Genomic DNA, 19,968 nt, shown 5'->3' on the forward strand with positions numbered 1-19,968 from the left:
TGCCCACTCTTAGTGACTTTATTTTCTAACTTGAAATGGCTTTACATAATTTCATATAATGCTAATTCATATAGCTAATCAAGACCTGTGTCTTTTGTTATCCTTAGCTTTTGACAAGAAGCTGCAACTCTGTTTTAACTCAAAATATGTATAAAGCAGGCTGTTTTCCCTTTTACACACAGACTTACAAAATATCACCCATACCTGAAAGTACTTGTACCCAAGTAGCGAAATGTAGGACTTGTGGAAACTGTTACTATGAATTTATTCCTTACAAAGAGTATGATCCTTCAAATATATTTAAGCTTTAATTCTCCAATGAAAGAAAAATCAATGGTGAAATCCCATTTGCCACATATTTTCCAAGGTGGCCTCTTTGTCAAGAAATAAGAGATTTCACCTTGCATACCACTTATAATTTTATCTAAATCATCATAAACCATGGCAGCTATTTCTCATTCACATTTCCCCTCTAAATCCAGATATTTCCTCTAAGCCATGAACAGCTCAGAGAATACATATTAATATATTTAAAAAGGTTAGGAAAGGAGTCATTGCTCTCTCCATGTTTCCAGCACGCTGCAGGAACAGAGGCCGCGTTCTTACTTACAAGCAAACTGAAGCTTTGCTTCTCTGCTGACGATCGTTCCAAATGGGTTTGTTGCTACACACTGGTATGTTCCAGTATCTTGGGTTTTATTGGGATTATTGATCAACAGGTTGCCTTCCACCACGCTGTAGCGGTAATCCATACCAATGTCAATAATGGTTCCATTTAACTTCCACCTACAGCACAAAATGCCAATGTCATATTCTGCTAATATTAACGGATACTCTTCGGTATTTGAAAATACAGCATGAAGTAAATACAGATCTAAAACATCTTTTACTACTTATTAAATACAAAAAATAAGACATGAAAATGCAAATATCCTGTTCAGTATACAAATAGTCCAGTATTTAACTGAAAGAGCAATATCCTTGACTCATATTTCAGCCTCTGATATGATTAATGTTTTTGTAGTTGCTAGTGCTGCTGCTCCTTGGAATTAATCATTTTGCAAGGGGAAGTAGTAGGAACAGAATCTTTAAACCATTTGTGCCCACTGAGGTTTTTTTTTAACTCTCCCAACTTGCTGGCTGTTTGCTTTTGAATTTCAGAGAATTCACTCAACAGCAGATGTTGTCACAAACTGGGGCACTGATGAATGCCAGCACCACGTTGCCCCTATTACAACAACCCTCATCCCCACCAGTCCCCATAGAGCATACAAAGGCACCGCAGCTGCAGAGCAGCTCTCTTTCCCAGAACGTTTATACCTGTGAATCAACAGAGTTTATTGCATTAAATAGTAGACTGTGTCAGAAGACAGTACGTTGGCTGAGGTCTAATGACCCTAATCTGTTTCAATTGGCATTTACTTTGGTGGAAAAAAAGAAAAAGAGAAATGTGCTGAAGGAAAAAAACCCAGCAGCCAAAATGATTCACAGCAGCAGCATCACAGTAGCAGTATAGCATCTTTTTTCTATGGATTCCAACACAGTTACTAAGGCTGAAAGCAATTAAGAGCTTTGTCCATGTTTATGGAAAAGGATGGTTAAGTTGGGAGCCAAGGCTATTCATAATCCCTTCATAACCTTTTTGAAATCCTATTCAAAATTTGCAATTGCTCTGCAATATACAGTGATTTCCTGATGCCTTTTCTTTTTGTTATCAGTACTGTGGTAGGCTCCAGGGGCATCGCCGAGTTATAGTGCATGATACACACAGGAGAATGGTTCTCGGTGGTTACTGCTGTAAGCATGGAGATCCTGCCAAATAATAGTTAAACATTCAACAAACCCAATGGTTGGCCTGGGATTTCCTTTTACTTCACAGCTCAGCTTCACTTTCTTTTCCTCTGAATCCAAAGGGAAGATCATGCTGTTGGGCTCCTGAAGGAAAACTGGCCCGTGCAGTGTATTGTCATCTGCATTGAACAGAGGAAAAATGTGACATATACTTAATGTAATCTCCATGTACCTAGTTTTGAAATACAAGGTAGAGGCCATGTATCATTCACCCCAGAAAAGATGTGATAACGACACTTTATTTTACAACAGCCATATTTTTATTTTTTTTTCCAAAAAAGCCACTGAACATCATGTGGAGTCACCATTGTCAAATGTCTGTGCAGTAAATAGAGCACAGACCAAAATGTTACCCAGAGTTCAAATGAATGGAATGAATAGCCTGATTCTATTGCCATAGCAAAGCTCACTTCAAATCAGAATGCTTATTTTCACCTTTAAAAATTGAAATCTTTTCACTGTAAACTAAAAACGTCCACATTATTAAATACAGCCATGCAGTAACATGAGCCAGAAGTTTCCCAGCATTTACAGCCCCCAGAAATTTGCTCCATTACAACTGGTGCTGGCACGCTGGACTGAAACCGTTTTGCAGTCATGGGGTGTAACTGAGCATGGGCCCCTCAAAGGGGACCCATGGCCATGTAAACCCTGTTCCACCTTTTGCCCTTTCCCAGCTGTGGTGCACCAGGGATTTTCCAGGTACCAGGCCCTGTGTCTTGCCATGATCCCCATGAATGAAGGTCCCAAGTGCCCGGTGTGAACTGCACCAACAAGCACATTACACGCTTGTGCACTTCAGGCCATTAAAAGCTCACATTAACATAGGTAGAAGAGTGAAAACATTTTGGTGAAACAACCTGACATGACCTTCAAAGAGTTCAGTAGTCATTTAACAGCAATCCAAAACTGCGGACTACTTATAGGAGCTTTCTTTGTATGGACTTTTGTTTTTTACTTTACAAATACATTTTAATATTTTGTGTTATTAATTCCTTCATATCTTCTTTTCTTTCATATCAAAAATTTACAATTGTTATCTGATCAATTTGTCCTTTCTCTTATCCTTTTTCAAACCTTGTTAACAGGAACGGTCCCAAGGTACAGCTTTTCTCTGCCTGCCACAATGCAGTTAGAGTACAAGACTTCATGAAATAAACCAGTATTGCTCAAAACACCCACAAAAAGCTACAACGTAAATTCACCGCTCTCCATCCTGCTTGTATTACACTTCCATTTTCACAGTAACTGCTCAGAATGTAAAGGGAACCAAGTTTTCTTCCTTGAAAAAAATCTGCTATCTTGCTTTCACCCAGACTTTTCCGCTCATTGGGGTCAATGTCTAGCTGCCTTCCCAAGGTACAATGCAAGGAAGAAAGCAGTGAAACTGCTCCCAGTCAGAAAGGCTTCCAGCTGAATGGAAGGAGCTTTGTTTTAGCATTTTTTGAACTCTTTCTGATCATGCTCTGCCCTATCATCTTTACAGCATAATTCTGTCCTTGCAGAGTACCAGCTGGCAAAGGGCAATTGTGCGGGCCATCATGGTGCTGTTGCTGGTACCCACGGTTCCCTTGCTGCCCAGAGCAGGGACTCACATGGCTACAAGCACAGATGGCACGCTGGCCAGGGCAGCCATGCTGCTGTCTAATCAGCTGCCAGGAGTCCAACTTGAGGGATACGCAGAAAATTTGTGGGTACAGGAGGTCAGAGAAGAATGAATATATAAAATACAAAGATAATGGGATGTACACAAAAACAACAAAGATAAAGGATTGAGCAGAAGACAATGCATCTTCCTGATGGAAGGAGGGTGAGAATGCGAATAACCCTCATATCTTCTGACACTGGCAAAACAGCTGGATTTATTATGGACAAGAACAATAGCACTGTATTCCAGGGAGAAAATTCTGCGATCTCCACAGAACGATTTCAGAGAGGCTTTGCCAGAAGATTATAATGGAGCAACCTCTCCCTCATGTCCCCTCCCTCAGGCACTGCCACAAAAGAGAATGCACTAAGCATAAGGTCATATCAGTTGTATTTATCTTTATTTTTAATTATATGTTAACAATATCTGACTGAGCCTCATCTATTCAAAACACATTTCACATAGTCTCTAGCTTTAAAATTATACCTGTGTGCAACTTACTGTTGCTAGCAGAAAAAGATAATAATAACTATAAAGCATACAGGGCTAGATTATGATATCCTGAGTTGTTCCTGAGACCCAGGGCTGCTTCACTCAGTCTCATTCACTGTTAGAAAAAATACTATAATCTGGCCCATAAAGATTATAGCTCTGAGTACTGTATTAATGGGTTTGAAAATAAGAGAATTAAAATACATTTTAATTTATCCAGTCTTCTAACTGAAATATAGAAGCTGGCCTGGTGCTCAGGTCCTGGGTGCGAGTTGCTTCAACTCCCATAGGCAAGGAGCTTGACTGTGCTGGGATAGGCACACGCTGGCCATCCTGGATCATCCAGTTAGTGAACCATGCTGACTCAGGTATGTGTGATATCAGCTGTGTCATCCGCCTCAAACCCTACAAAGGACTCAACTCACACTACACTGTCATTTGCTGTTATTTCAATTATGGTGTGTCAATTTATATCACATCACACTAGCGGTCAGATTCTTGGTCTTCCTCCCATCATAAGAAAATACACCTTGCATTAAGAAGTAGATAGCTCACCTGAGTCAGGAAACATACACACAAGCAAATATAAGGGTCCAAATATGTCCCCATATGTTCAGGATGTCACTTAGCTGCAGGATCAGGGCCCAGATTGTCATGGTGTAGTGTCCCTGAGTGAGACATTGGTCTTCAAGGCATAATGAAACTGGTCCACGTGATGCAATGAAGTGTTTGAAAGAGAGTTACATTTATAAGAAACATTATAATCTGCCTAATCAGTGAGCAAGGTAGAATTTAGAAAAGACATCAGACAAAAGGCAGAAAACTACAGAGGCAGAAACAGTCAAAAATGGGTGAAAAGCCTAAATGTTTAATTTGCCTGAGCTAAACTAGAAGCTCACAAAAGATCAAATGAAACCACCCCCTACATATTACATCTGCTGCTGACACTGTTTGATGTTCAGCTTTTCCATGGAGAAAAAAATACTTGCCCTTCCTGTTAGCCAGCAAGAAGAGAAGCCCTGGTGCAACTATGACTTGGTCTTCCAGACAAAGGCACTGGGTAAGGAAGGGAGAAGCTCTGAAAACAGCTGCCAGCAAATCAGGGGAACAGAAGAGGAGGAAAAACCTTGAAACATTGGGTAGATGGAATTAGTTTGAGTGCCTTTCTTCTTTCTTTTATTGTGGCCTGTGTATAATCAAGATAAGCAAGTCCAAACTGTTTAATCTTCAGCCTGTAGAGTCCTTTTGCTACAGTCTAATACGTGACTGAAATCACGGCAGCCCAGATCCTAACAGAGCATGTGAGGAGAGCTGAGCCACAGCAGTTTACACAAAGGGATGATTTGGTTCAAGGAACATTAAGTCACTAATAAATAAAACAAACTGCTGCCTAGATTCTTACAGACAGAAAACTAAAAGCACCTGTCCCATAAACAGTCCAATTTGACTAACTTATGTTACTATGTAGAAAAGAATCTCAGATGTGTAGTGTCTTCACAGGGAAATGCCTTTGCTCTATTGCAGTACCTGGTTTTGTGGCAGCAAAGTTTTGCTATCCAGAGAACTTAAAAATGTGAACCTTGAAATTATTTTTTTTGTTACTGTATTAATAAAAGTGGTAACTTCATTTCTATTGCAATCATATTCACAGACTCTCAGTCACAGAGTGACATAACACATTTTTAGCTTGTAACTAAGGAACACTACTAGCCTCCCGATTCACAGAAGCCCACCGATGCTAGAAGGAGGCTATTTCCTGAGCTTAGCAGGCTTTTCCTTTGCCCTTCTTTACAGGTTGTGCTTACTAGGCTCTCTTTTTGTCATTTCACTGAACAGTGCATATACGTATATACACACGAAAATTGCTCAGTTATTTTAGCTCGCTTGGCCCTTTATGATATTCAGCAGCTGCCGCATAACCTGCGCTACTCCTTACACATTTGTTACTGTCCTGGGAAAATACAATAAGTAATCTTCCCGGACAAGCTAACTGTTGAGACACTCTCCCAGTGACAGATTTTATTTTTCTGAGTTACATTTCTTTTGCTGGAGCCCGAAATGAGTTAACCCAGAATGAACACTGAGCTGCCCTCAGTTTAAGACAAGTTGCAAACAAGATTGGTTACCAAAAAGCATTTTTTTCCTCCCTGTCAGATGAAACAAATGTACTACTGCTCCACTTCTGCCTCCTTTGAGGGAAGTGTATTTCTTTCAGCAAGATGCAGGATATAGGAAATTTCAGTAGATTTCATGATAAAATAAGACATTTTTAAACACAGTACAAGATGTATGCCCATATGCTATTGGACAGAATGTGATAGATAATTTAGAAGAACATTCTGCTATCCTAGCTTCTGCTGAAATATATTTCCCCCCGCTAGTGATTCACAAAATACATTGAAAAAAGGCCAGATTAATTTAAATACATTCCAAATGAAGGGTGTATTTTCTGTGTCCCTCCACTACCCTAAAGAGTGCCAGCACATCCAGTAAGATGCTAAGTGCTTGTCTTTCTGTGCTTTTGAGGAACTGAAATGTGAATGCCAGCTGAGGTTAATTCACATGAACAGGTGAAACCATTCCTATTCTCTCTGAACATTAAGCCCGGTGGCAGATATTGTTACCTAAATAGAACTGCTTTAATTCTCATTGAAAGTTATGGCCAATTTGAGAGAAGGTTTAATTGAATATTCCACACTGTAGGGAAAGATAATAACTAAACTGAAGAGAGAATTCTTGGAGTATATCCCGTATAAATGATAAAAATCCTTTCCTTGTTTGCTGCTGAGGGAATTGGTTTCTGCTATGTATGCTTCATACAGTGCTACAGTCGGTATTTCTTCAAGACATAACTGCACCTTGGGAAGAGCAACTCTTCAGGAAACTGAGAAGTGAAATGGATAGGACAGCTCAAGGGCATCGGTGATTAACACAACAGCCTGCTCTTCAAGGTTAGTCAGCTGCATTACATCCTTCTGAGCAGGAAAAGACTAGGATGGCTTGCTCTTTATTTTTTGCCTTCTATTAACATCAACTGCACATACAAACAGTGCTCACGGCTTTGAAATTACAAGAAACAAATTTTTACACCAGGTAGCTCCACTCTAAATAATTCTGTAGACTTCTCAATGAACAAGACCTCCTAAAGGTGTTTCCCGTTGAAAAGAAACAAAAAGATGCATTAAAAAAAAAATAAAGGAGATAAAAAAAGTCATGTATGAAACGTTATTTTAAAGGGAAGGGCCTCATAGCTTTGCATCTCTGGAGATGATCACCAGCCTGCCTCCACCATTGGGCTGCTAACTGTTCTTGCCTACCACTGCACCATGGCTGGCCCACATATTTAAGAAAGAAAAACAGTCAAGAATAATAAAGAGAATAGAACAACAACAATCAGATACTTTCAGCAAAGCTGAAGCAAATGATAAGACTTTCCCTCTCCTTATCATCATCACCCCACCACTGCATAAGATGTACTTTCTGCAGTTCCACTGTAATACTCTGAGCTGTGGGAGCAAAACACCCACCCAGCAATCCTGTTTGAGACATTCCTGGAGGCTTGCTTATGGGGCAAGAAGCTGGATGAGTATGAGAGCCACCACCTCTCTCCTGACTGCCTGCAGCACCAGGGTGCAGGATTGGGCTTGCTCTGGAGCACCCTACGTGTTTCCAACAGGGACCACAAGCCAGCTCCTCCCACTGTCACCTCTTTCCTGACATAATCTTATTTCCCAGATTGCTGCTGTACCAAGTACAAGTGCACTTAAAGTGGGAATCCATGCTTGACAGGTGGCATCTGAGAGGCAAGTATCTGATGCCTGAGTTCAAAAGGAGTGTCAGATATTCCTCAGAGACAGTAATGCAACCATAAGCATCCAGAAGACAGGAAGAAATAAATCTTCACTGTCATAAATGCTGGCATGGGAGAGCTCCAGAATTTGAAATGGAAACAGTAATGATCTGAAAACACTATTTATGGGTGACCCGAGTATCTGTAGCAGTTTGAATTAAAGGCAGGGTCAAACACATTCACCTCGACACAAGTGTGCTCTGACCTCTGAGGGAAGCCCAGGGTCCAGCAGCTCAGCAGAGGTCAGGAGCCAGCCCACCAGCCACCTCTGCCTAGGGTCCTGCTGCGAATGTGCAAATGCCAACCGCAGGTCAGGCTCCGGCTCGGGGAGCCCAGCTGTGAAACCTCTCATTCAGCCTGCCTGCCTGCACCACAGCAGTACTGTAATTTCACCTACTTAAATGCCACATGATTAATTATAGGAGATGCCAGCAAGTTAGCACTTTTCAAATAAAGTCTTGCTACCTGATCCACACACATGCAAAAGCAGCAAGTTTTCCCTGTGCCTCATTTACTAAGTCTAGACAGCCAGGAGGAGGCAGTTCCCAATGCAGCATAATGAGTGACTTGTCCTACAACAAAAACCTTATTTAATAGAACGTAATTTGTGTTCTCTTAGTAAGTCAACAGCATGATTATCACCACAGATGTTCTCTTCAGTGTATGATAAAAGCACATTTCTCCATTACTGCAGAAAATCACAAGTTTCTTCTCCAAGTGCCTTCTCCCTGAGTCATCACAGCCAACATCAGGAAAATAAACAGATAAACTTGCATTGCTCCATTAAGGATGATACAGCCCGCAGTAGAGCTATGAATAATTATGAGACAGTAACAACAGTAAGAATAACAGTAGTGCAATAGAACAGCACTGGGGAATCTGCAGGTCTTCTGCCAAAAGATCAGATACAAAAAGTAGCACAGAACTGGCCTCCTATTTATTAATGATCAGGTTATTCGTGATCTCCAGTGCTGAAATAGTAAAAATAACCAAAGAGATATTTTTGAAAGGTACTTTTAAATACTTAAATAATAATCAGGCTTGTTCTGATGTCTTAGAAGTTAAGCTCTAGCCCTGAGGAAATAATTCAGCAGAGTTATATATCCAACCCCAGAAACACAGGATTATGACAGGAAATTAAAATTCTGCCCATACCTAGCACAATACATCTACTGTTTCTATTGAGCAGTAATAAATAAATAAACAAGGGCACATTTTTCTTCTTGAAGTAACAAAGACATACATTCTACTTTTGAGATGAAAAATACCACAGCTTCACCGGCTTCTCAAAAGCTGCTGCATAACACATCTATTCTGAATGTGTTCAAACCTACTCTGTCACTAGGAATAAGAACTCTAAACCTGAATTATCTAAAAGCCTACATTAAACTGCTTGCTCCTCTACACTTAAATATAGGATGCAGACAGCTCAAATTATCTTTGTTGTTGTTGTGCACATGCAGCTCTCATGGATTTGAGCTGTGACCAGAAATCCACCTGCCAGAATGTCTTTAGCATGTTCATGAACTGGGCCCTGGTCAAAACATGACTTGCCTCTTCAGCTGTTGGATAAATTTTCCTCAGTTTTCTTTTTCATTCTCCCCTATGACCATTGTTACAACAACTCGGAGTATTGTGTCAGTACTTAATTCGTCAAATCTACTGGTTACAAGAGAAAAAATAGTCATACTCTCACATTAGCTCACGTTCCTCTTGTTTCACGAGTGCACATGGAGACAAAATGAACACATTCATAGCGACCAGACGCTGGGGCTATTACTTCCTCTGTGAATGGAAGTGAAATGACAGGTATGATGGACACCACCTGCATGGGCTGTGCTCATTTACATGCAGCTCCCTGCTACATACAACTGCAGCTGAACATCTTGAAAATGACGCTTACTTGCCAATGCAAACATCATTTTGCCAATCTGCTTTTAAATACTGCATATTTAAGAATTGAGTTCAGAACACCTCCAATGACTTGATTACATAGAGCCTTAGATGAAATACTTGTGTTTAATCTGTTTAATTGTTTATGTGTTTTTTAATTCTTTCAACTCAATACATGACACTTTCAACTGAGGAGGTCAGTCAGTGACAGAGAAATTGGTTCTTAAGGGAGACACAAGTGCAGCTCATGGTGTTCTCCATTCACGGCACTAATTTTAACCACTGACGAGCAGCTTTGAGACACCTTGCCTCAATCCATGCAGGTGATGGCCACAGTGGGAGTCACAGCCACATCCCATGCCTGATGAATTATGACCTCAGATTCTCATAGCCCAGTGCCATCAGCAGTGGTGGCTTCCAGAGCTGTTTGTAACCTCTCAGGAAAGCACAGGCAAAGTCCAACCACGAGGACTGCTCCCAGGATCTATGAATTCTGACTGCATCTGTATCTTGTAGCTAGAAATTGATACTGGACTGATTTTTTCTCCATCCCTGTTGAAAACAGGTTCTGGATGTAACGGGCAAAGCCTACAATTGACGTTGAAAATGGCTTTTGCCTAGTAAGAGATCTGAATCTGTTAAATTCTTTCAGAAAGCTGTTACTAGCATCCTAGACTACTAGAAGTCTTTATATTCACACCTGATCATAGAATCACAGAATCACAGAATAGTTAGGGTTGGAAACGACCTCAAGATCATCTAGTTCCAAGCCCCCTCTCATGGGCAGGGACACCTCACACTAAATCATCTCACCCAAGGCTCTGTCCAACCTGGCCTTGAACACTGCCAGGGATGGAGCATTCACAACTTCCCTGGGCAACCCATTCCAGTGCCTCACCACCCTCAGAGTAAAGAACTTCCTCCTTATATCCACTCTAAAATCAGTTTGACATTACCTTCACTTCTGACCAAGCCCCAGCACAGCACATTACTGTGCACACAAAGCTGCCTTTAACCCTTCTTCAATCTCCTCCCAAAATCTGCACTTTTATAGAGCTATTTCTGGATAAAGTATTGTAAATACCTTAAAGGTCTGTATTAATTACCTATTGATTTAACGTGTTGATATAATTGCTGTCTTCCAAGAGCACATACTGTTGTAAGATATTTTCAGTTGTCTTGAGTATGACAGGGACTATGAAGTGACTATTAAAAATAGGCAGAATTAGTAGGTGTTTGTGCATATTTTAAAGCTACAGATTTCCTTTCTGAAATACCTCCCTGAACTTCAATTGATTTTAATCTCTCATGTAATACCAAAAGTGTGTAAAAGCCAGGCTAACAAATGATATCCTCCCCACTCCACCAGCAGATAGTAAAAAGCTATAAAACAGTCATATTGAAAAAGCCTTTTTCCTTTAAAATCCTGGAGCCTTAGAAAAGAGAAGTCCCTGGGGCAATAGCCTATAATCTCTGTATAATCTGTTGCTTGAAAAACAAAGACAACTCTGGCAGTGTGTACAGGCTCTCAATTGATGGAAGAGCCCAGCTTCACAGAATTCTCCAAGGTGAAAGGAACTGTCTCTGGCACATCGCTTCAAGGTGAAGCCTGTTTTTTGTTTTCAGGTTTAAACACATTAGTGACTGTCCGAAGTAAAACTGATCCCTGCCAGTATTTTCTCCAGCTATTTACAGAGAGGTTTAGGCAATGGTTCCCTTCTGAAACATTTGTGAATACGCAGATTGAATTACCAGCAACTTGTGAGCAGTGCAATACTGCTCCTGGGTAGCAGCGAGCAAGGGACCATCAGATTGGCACACTTAGAGCAAAAGACCAGTAACGTCATTTGCACTGTGCCACTGGTTAGAAAATGCAGGTACGGTGGCTCAGTTTGTCAACAGAGCACAGCAAATATTGTTTGTTCTGGGTCATGAGCACACACTTTGCAATTATTACAAGAAAACATAATGCTGTATACAAGAGAAGAGATCAGGGATGACTTTGACACCTGGCTGCACAGTATTAAGAGCAGTGCTGAGAGCTGCTGTAATAAGCCTTTGCTTATGCCCAGAGTACATAGTGCTGCTGAGTAATTATAGGAATATCAGAAATGCTTTCCTAGGAGACTAGCATTCAGCTAGCATGCTTGACTTACTACCAACCAACAGGCACAAAATATGAGCAAAGCAGAGAGTAAACCAGCTATTTCTTAGCTCAATATAAAACATGCGTATTTCTCCTTATCTGCTTGGTTTTGGCAATACTTGAACGTTTGCTTATCCCTGTGGCAAGACTAAAACACGACAAAGGAATGAAGTTCCATCATCTCCACCTGTTGGAGTTGTGTCTTCTCCCATGTTAGTCAACTCAAGGTGCTAGTCAGATGCAGCTAAGATATACAGCTTTTGTTTAACTGACAACCATTTAGCAGAGATGAGTATATGAAAGCAGAGATGGTAGAATTAACACAGCAGTGGAATTAAATTGTAAATACATTGATGCAAAAAAACCTTGTGATTTGCAATTTCTCCATCTGATTTTCAATATAACAAAAGAGTAAGAAAAGAGCAAGAAAAGAGCACATGGGAGATGAGTACAGTTTCTCCAGCAGTCATGGCTGTGAAGGGCAGTATTTGCTCATTTTCAAGCCCAGGGAAGGATGCAAGACCACCACACCTGTACTTCAGCAGCGGAGCCTTTCACAGCCCCTCCCAAACTCCTCTTCTTGAGATATGTAGCTCCCTACAGCATGTGTCAGTTACAAATTCAACATGACATTTTACACATGTCCCTGTGAACAAACACTTCATATTCAGTAACATATTCAGAATAAGGGAAGCATGGGGTTTGTGTCCTTCCTATCTGACTACTGGCACAGGCACCTTTTAAGCATCTGCCTCATTACAAATATTATATCAATTTTTTTCTACTATTTCTAGCAAGTCCAGCTCTTGCCGTAAGAAAAACAGGACAATACCTCAATATAACCATTTCCAGTATTACTGAAAGAATGGTGAGACAGGGAAAACTCCCGTTTATAATGTAATGTATTTATATTTTTGGTGCAAAATTTGGCATCAGCTTGTAATGGTCTCCAGCTGCCTTGAATGCAAGACTAATGGCATCCTGGGTATCTGGGGTTTAAACATAACCTTATTCAGGAAAAGAGAATAACCCCTGTTTCACAGTTATACAATGAAGTAAATCAAAGCCCTTCTTGCAGTCCTTGCTGTACTGCACGCTCTCTCGAGACGTGCCAGGCATCACACTGCACAGTATCATGATGCTGGGCAGGCTGCTGGCCGTGAACAGGAAAACCTCACTAGGTTTTCCCATTGCTGCTAGAGCAAGAAAGCGTTTAATCCTGTAAACAGGATCCAATGCTATAATCTCCAGGTGGGTATGTTATATAAACGGATTTAAGGAATTTGAAGTCTGCTGTTGGGCAACCGGGCTGGCACCTCAGCTGACGAAAATCTCTGTAACTTCATCAGTCAGTGGAATTGCATCAGTTCAGTGTACATTTGAGGTGGTAGCCTTCAATTTCTTTAACTTTTTAATGTTTCTGTAACCCTCAGCAGAACAGGAACAAAAAGCATTCCTGTTCTCCAGTGGATGACTCCCTGCACGGAGAAGCCACACCACGGGCACAGGGGAGCTGCTGCAGCTCTGGTTGCTGGGGAACACCAACCACCAGCAACCATGTCCCGCTCTGCACAGCCATTCTTAGTACAGGGACCTGCAGTGCCCCCAGAGACTCTGCAGCCCTTCTTCTCAAAGTCACCATTTACCCTCATTTATTCTACAGGGTCACCCCCTTTAGGAGAGTGGCATGCAAACACGAGATCCCACGCAAACCCAGCATTAAAGTTAATGTCACTGAATGTCGAATTGAGGTTGGCTTAAATAAAGTTCCTGGAGTTCAATCAGAGCTCATCATCAAAAGAGCAACCGGGAACACGATCTGTACAATCTGCCCATGGATAGCATGTATTCCTTTAATTTTTTAAAAATATCATGAACTTTAAGTAGCACAGCAGGGAAAAGGTATCAGTAACAGCTGTCAAAAGCCTGACTTTTATGACTTCTTATACTGCAATTTATCACCCTCAAAAGTGCTCAGATTGATGGCATTTATGAGTAGAATCTTCCTTCTACACCACATAACACTACCAGGTTAAGCTTTCAAACACTCCTCACTCATGTTCAAAGAGCAGCATGGTGGGGCTGGCCCAGAGACAGAGTTCATCTCTAATGGCCCATTTAAACCTCCACCACCCAGGGTGGCTTTGGGAAGAAAAGCTCCTTTTTAAGGTGTTTCTTATAACAGGAGAAAACCACTCCTGGAAACAGTCCTTAATGCAATATAAGAATATCAAAGAGCAGCAACTACCAAACAGTGTAGCCTATCCCAAAGGTAAAGTTTCAGTTTTCTTTGCTTATGGAGATTTCTGGGTCTTCACCAGAAGGATGCTGATACTTCAAACACAAATATTATACAAAATGAAGTGACCTGTGAACAGGCAATTCAGATTAGACTTTGTCCTGATGCAAACAGCATTTTCTATGAACAATTTGCAAACCAGCACCATTGTGATAGATACAACAGTCTACCACATCTTCCAAGGTCTTCCCACTATCATGGGGACCAAGGAGAAGCCAAGTGAGCAAGCTGACCAACGCACGAGAGTTTACAGGAGCCTGTACTCTCTGTGTGCCTGCACTGAGAACTGGCTGCATCCTGTCACCTAGAGGGACTGAGGATAAACACAAAATAATTGCATCTCCAGGGATGAAATACAGCTAGTTGTTCCCCTAAGGAGGCTCTTGTTTTGCTGTTAGACAAAGGATATAAGGAAAAGCTCTGAAGAAGTGCACTGTAATAGGATGACTAGGGATAAAAACCAAATTCAGTACCAATGTACAGAGCAGCTCAACAGTCAAATGGAAGGGAGATCATGTGTATTTCTTCAAGAGAAAGTCACCTGACTGAGGCCTATAACTAATTTAAAAATACATTGATTTTATTGTTTAACAAGAAATTATATTTTACTCTGTTGATCTGATCCAGTGAAACAAATCAGTCAGTACATAATGTCCTCTTACGCCAGACCAGTAAGTTGCTGGGGCCTTTATAAAAGTCGTAGATTAGAACTCCAGGGCAAACTACTAAATGTTATTCTTTGCTGTGTTTTACAAAAAATAGCCCCAAATATCAGGGCAATGTCAAAAATCAGAGCTGACCTGCATTACTCATCTGAATGCTGTGACCATCTGCAGCACTTTGGCAATCGGGAGATAACAAGTTCCAGGATAACAGGTCGTTTTACTTCTTTTGGTACATTAAAAGTTAGAAGTTAATAGTAAGAAAAGTAACTAAAATAATGTAATTTCATTCTAGTGAAAAGAAGGCTTAATGGGTAATCAGAATAATGTGCACTGCTCCAGCAATTTTTTCCATGACAATTAATAAAAAAAAATGGCTTTCTCTGTTTTGAAAATTTAGGATTATACTGGATTGAGAATGCACTACAAAGAACCTCTTGCTTGCTTTATTAGATGCCTCAAAGACAAATAATTTCTGTAAGCTGCCTTTTATCTGGAACAAAGAGCTTTGGTTTAAACTTCTTGAAGAACACCACCACCACACTCCATAACGAAGAATGTGTAGACCAAGTAATTAAACAGAGAATAATTCTTTACAGATCACTCTGATAACATTCTGCCATCTCATCAGAGCACTGTTCCGTGAGCAGCTGGAAATCAGCGCCATGGAGTAAGCTTCTCTTGACCCATTTGCTCCTCAAACCATCGTACCTGAGAGTGCTTCACATGAGAAGTGCCGCTGCTCTCAGCATTGTGGCTGCTGGGGAAGTTTGTAGGAGTACTAAACAGGCAGTGAAAAATAATTGAAAGACATGACAACAAATGCCTTTTTAGAACCACTGCCTTTTTAAATATGCACAAGATGGAAATGACAATACATAATTAATACATGTACAACTGTATAACAACAATAGTGTTACGCTATCTGCTAAATGCACTTCAGTGGCAGCATTACAGTGCAATAGTATAGTATTGAAGGAAGTGCCCAAACAGGTGGGTAAACAGAACAGTTTCTTTCTCATGGGTTTTAAGTGGTTTCATAGTACCAGCACATTTGTTACCCTCAGACCTTAAATATACACATCATTCATTCTTCAATCATAATCTGTCTCATATAGTAAGATGATCTTTGTCGATGCTGGAAATGCAAAACATCACTCAAACCTGGTCTTGTTTATTCTGCACCAACATAAAATACATCCCTTCATGCTATGTTATGCAGTGTAGCTGTTTACAAAACTGGATATTCCACCACCCACGTTTGCTCATTGCTTACAAAACGAACCTACATGCATTCAACACCCACTGCCCTCTAGGCAATGGCACCCAGGGGAGATTCAAGCCCTGTCTCTGTCCAAGCTACCTGGAGCTGGTAAAGCCTTTGCCTCAGAACTGGTCTCAAGTTGTCCACTTTTTTCCATCTCTATCACCCATTAGAAAAATAGGGATTTCAACTGCAATCAACTTGTCCACTGAAGGTTGTGTGACTTGAATTAAGCTTTTGCAATTCAAAAAATGTACCTGAGCTATGCAATGAAAAATTGTGAAAGATGTATTTTATACACAATTGCAGCCATTTGCAGGCTGTTCACAACACATTTTGCCTGGTACTGTGTGAATTAAAATGTACCCCTATAATTAGAACAGGAATTAACTGCAACAGTCAAGCTGTTAAAAGTCAGGTGTTAAATGCTGACTTCACTTGACACCTCAACAGGATTCTGGTCCTTGCAATTAATATCCTCTAATTAAGGAGGTTTTCCCCTATATTAAGTCAACTGCCAATTAATTACTGTATCCTCCAATGAACAGACTTAAAAGCTTGCAAGTCTGGTTTGCAGGGTTTTTTTTGTTAACTTTGTTAAAGCCTTAACTCTTTTTGTCCTTTGAACTTCTATGTAAACTTTTTCTTTTATTCTTTATTTGGTACAAACTTACCCTTAGCCTTCTCCCAGGTAAACGAAAGCGTGCTGGGTTACTGCTGCAGCAGTATAACTTTGCTTACCTCCAGAAAAGAACTCAAAGTATCTTAGTATTAAAGAGCAAATGTGTACAGGAAAAAGTACACTGTGAGCATGTTTATATGCATGGTAATGCAGTAAATACTGCCCTTAAATATTTCTCTAATCCCACAGATGATTTTTCACCTGGCTGGGTTTATTTACTGGAAAACCAGCAAGCTCCTTCTTAAATAAAGCAACTCTTTCCTCCCAAAGGAGAGGAGGACCACCGAAGCGAGCAGTGAAGCACACAACCTGCTCCCCCCAGTGTGCACGCACACCCCATACCCCATGTGGGCATCAGTGGTTTGCTTGGAAAACTCATTCACTCCCCGCGCTCCCCTGCAGCTCCCACCACAGCTCCTCCAGCTGTTCCGCCAACTTCCAATTCACAAAAGCAAAACCTCTTTAGAACCAAAATAAATACTAATCTTAAATTCATTGTACCCTGACAGCAAATAAGTTTGCTGTGCTTACTTCAGCATGAATAAAAAGCCCGCAAGGAGACTCCTACATAAGAGCATATTTACAAGTTCCATTACCCACTGCAGAGATTGATGTAATAAACCTATAATAAAAAGCTTCGTATTATGGATTTCTCTAATGTTTCTCATCAAACAGCCTGTATTATCTTGGCTTGTGTATTCAATTTAAAATAGGTTTTCAATAAGTGCCTTGAAGCTAGAGGTCATTTTCACTTAGTTTTCTGACATGCAGGGACGTGTACTGTCTTTTCCTGCCCTCAGAAACTAAGAGCTGTTTGTAGCTTAGTCAAGTACAGTTTACAAAGTAGGCAGACGGATGGATTAGAAAGAACAAGAGAGAATATATTATCTGTATACCTAGTCATATCTTACAGCTATAGCCAAAGCTACCAGGGGCACAGGCCCTGTTATGCAATTTATTTTTATTACTAAATAGAAGGATGTGGTTGCTCCTCATGAGATAAAGCTAGCACACAGAAATTGTTTTTCCACCGTCACCTTATTTGTATTTCATACTGTCTGGCTGCAACACAACCAAGGTGTTTCCTGTGACCTGCAGGCAGACTACCTTGAATCTGCAGTAGTTACTTCACCTTTTAGTGGATATAGCACAAAACGGGACATCAGATGCAGTGTTTGGGGATGCAGGCAATTGCTACACACTTGTACCTATTTAATTTTTTTTCCCTGGCACCAGATTTAGATAATAACCAACAGCTCCTAATTAGTATCCAATGCAATTTACCTCAGGACACATTTCAAATCACTACAAGGTAATTATGGTAATATTTTCCTCAGTTATTAAATCATTTAAATATGCTGTTTTTATTTTCAGCACTTAACCCTTTACTCCACAATGTCCCCTGCTCACTTTGAAGCAGCTTCATGGTACACCAATCTTTCATTTATCTCCATTTCAATGACACAATTTCTGCTAAAGCCTCTTGAATTGTTCAGACCCAGTGCAATCAATCTTCTGTCATCATGGGGTGTTTTTTGTCTGATTTCAATGGACATGGGACATGAAGCCCATGTCTATAGATGTCAGAGAGAAGGAAGCCACACGGATTTTTAGACTTTGTGTGTCAACCATTTATGACTTTTCTCCTTGTAATCAAGTCTTCCTTTCATTAGCCATCCAATAGCAGTAATAAAAGTCCACAACTCCATGGCCTGCTTCTTATACAGAAAGAATAAAACTGTGTGCTTTTTTGATAAAAGTTAACATTTTGCAGAACAAGCTGCTCAAAATGCTGGAATAAAATAAAAGCAGAGAGATACACTGAAGCAAAGATAAAATAAAACTGTATTAAACTGAAATCAACACCCTCAACTTTAATGAGAAGAGCAGATACCTTTGCCATCAATCTCATTGCAACAAGGGAGAAGGGCACTCAGAGGTGGGCAGCATGCTTCCTGTCAGAAAAGATTAAAAATAGGTAGTTTGTTGTATACCAGTTGATGCTCTGACAGATGGACAGACATCTTCCCAAGGGGTAGAAGATTCTTCTCGGTCACAGCAGGAGCGTATCCAAAAAATCTCTTAAAAACCCAACAGACACTTCAAAATAACAACAACAGCAAAATAATGCACTCCCGTGTATGTACGTAAAGTTCAGGCAAAGTTTTCTCATCCTGTATGGAAGACAAACTATGCGCACCCACCTGCACTGTGACAACTTTAGCCTACTAAAGTTCATACATTTTTCACTGTGGTAGTTCAACAGCAGCAGCATGACTGCGCCCTTGCTGGTCTTGAGTTCATGGGTAATCACTGCATTGTAAGCATTAGGGTGAAGACACCACACCATGCCTGATCTCCACACTGAAATAGCCTCTGAATTAAAAGACTCCAGGTCAAACCGCCCTGTGAAGCTTAAGGACGTTACATGCCACATTTACAGAATGCTTCAAGTGACGTTAAATGAAGACACCATTAGACATTCAATGGTGCCATTCTCACTGTGGCAAACAATGTTTCACCTTCTTTTTTATCCACCCAATCATAATGACGTGTTTTGGTCTGATATTTCTACTTCAAATTAACAGATTCTCATCTGCCAGAGTCCAGTGGCCTTTACACGCCTGCACTTTCACTGTACTGAAATATCACTTTAATTTCAGGTTACAGTGTATCTGTTCTAGCCTTTTATAAATGATTCATCAAACCCTTTGTTTTTTCCTCCACAGCTAAAGGACCTCTGCTCCCAAACTCAAAATCAGCTGTAAGGATAACTGGGAAGCAGGACTGTAACTTGCATGTCTCATGCATGCTGGGAGCAAACTGGCTTCAGCACATTTGAGTATCTATTTGGTTTGCTGACTCTTCACCCCTGGTAATATCCCCTGAGCCCTTCCACAGCCCAGGAGCTCTTCTTTCAGCTTTGGCATAATTTTATAAGCAGGGATTGTGCCAAGTTATTTCCCAGTTCAGAGCAAAAATGGAACTTTTCTTGAACTACATCTGAAAAACCCCAACCCTCTGAATAGCCAATGAAGTTGCAGAGGTCGGCAGGAAGCTGCTAAAATTACACACCTAGGGAAGTGGCATTGTTTTCACAGGTACTAAACACCTCCCTGTTGTGTTGAGTGGAATTTAAGGCATGTTAACATTTAAATCAGGTTCCTCTTCTAGTACTTTC

The 19,968-nt window shown here is 40.6% G+C and overlaps 1 protein-coding gene across 4 annotated transcripts in view; it reads right to left on the bottom strand.

The window, feature by feature from the left end:
• Positions 1–19,968, bottom strand: part of LOC136018300 (contactin-4) — a 336,419-nt gene that overhangs the window by 124,905 nt on the left and 191,546 nt on the right. For all 4 annotated transcript variants that reach the window (XM_065687395.1, XM_065687396.1, XM_065687393.1 and 1 more), the window contains 2 exons: positions 1,844–1,970; positions 611–786 (listed from right to left, as the gene is read on the bottom strand). In XM_065687395.1, coding sequence (XP_065543467.1) covers positions 611–786; positions 1,844–1,970 — 303 coding nt within the window. The remainder of the gene's footprint in view (positions 1–610; positions 787–1,843; positions 1,971–19,968) is intronic.

This window comes from Lathamus discolor, chromosome 7, assembly GCF_037157495.1.
Source record: "Lathamus discolor isolate bLatDis1 chromosome 7, bLatDis1.hap1, whole genome shotgun sequence".
Classification (NCBI taxonomy): Eukaryota; Metazoa; Chordata; class Aves; order Psittaciformes; family Psittacidae; genus Lathamus; species Lathamus discolor.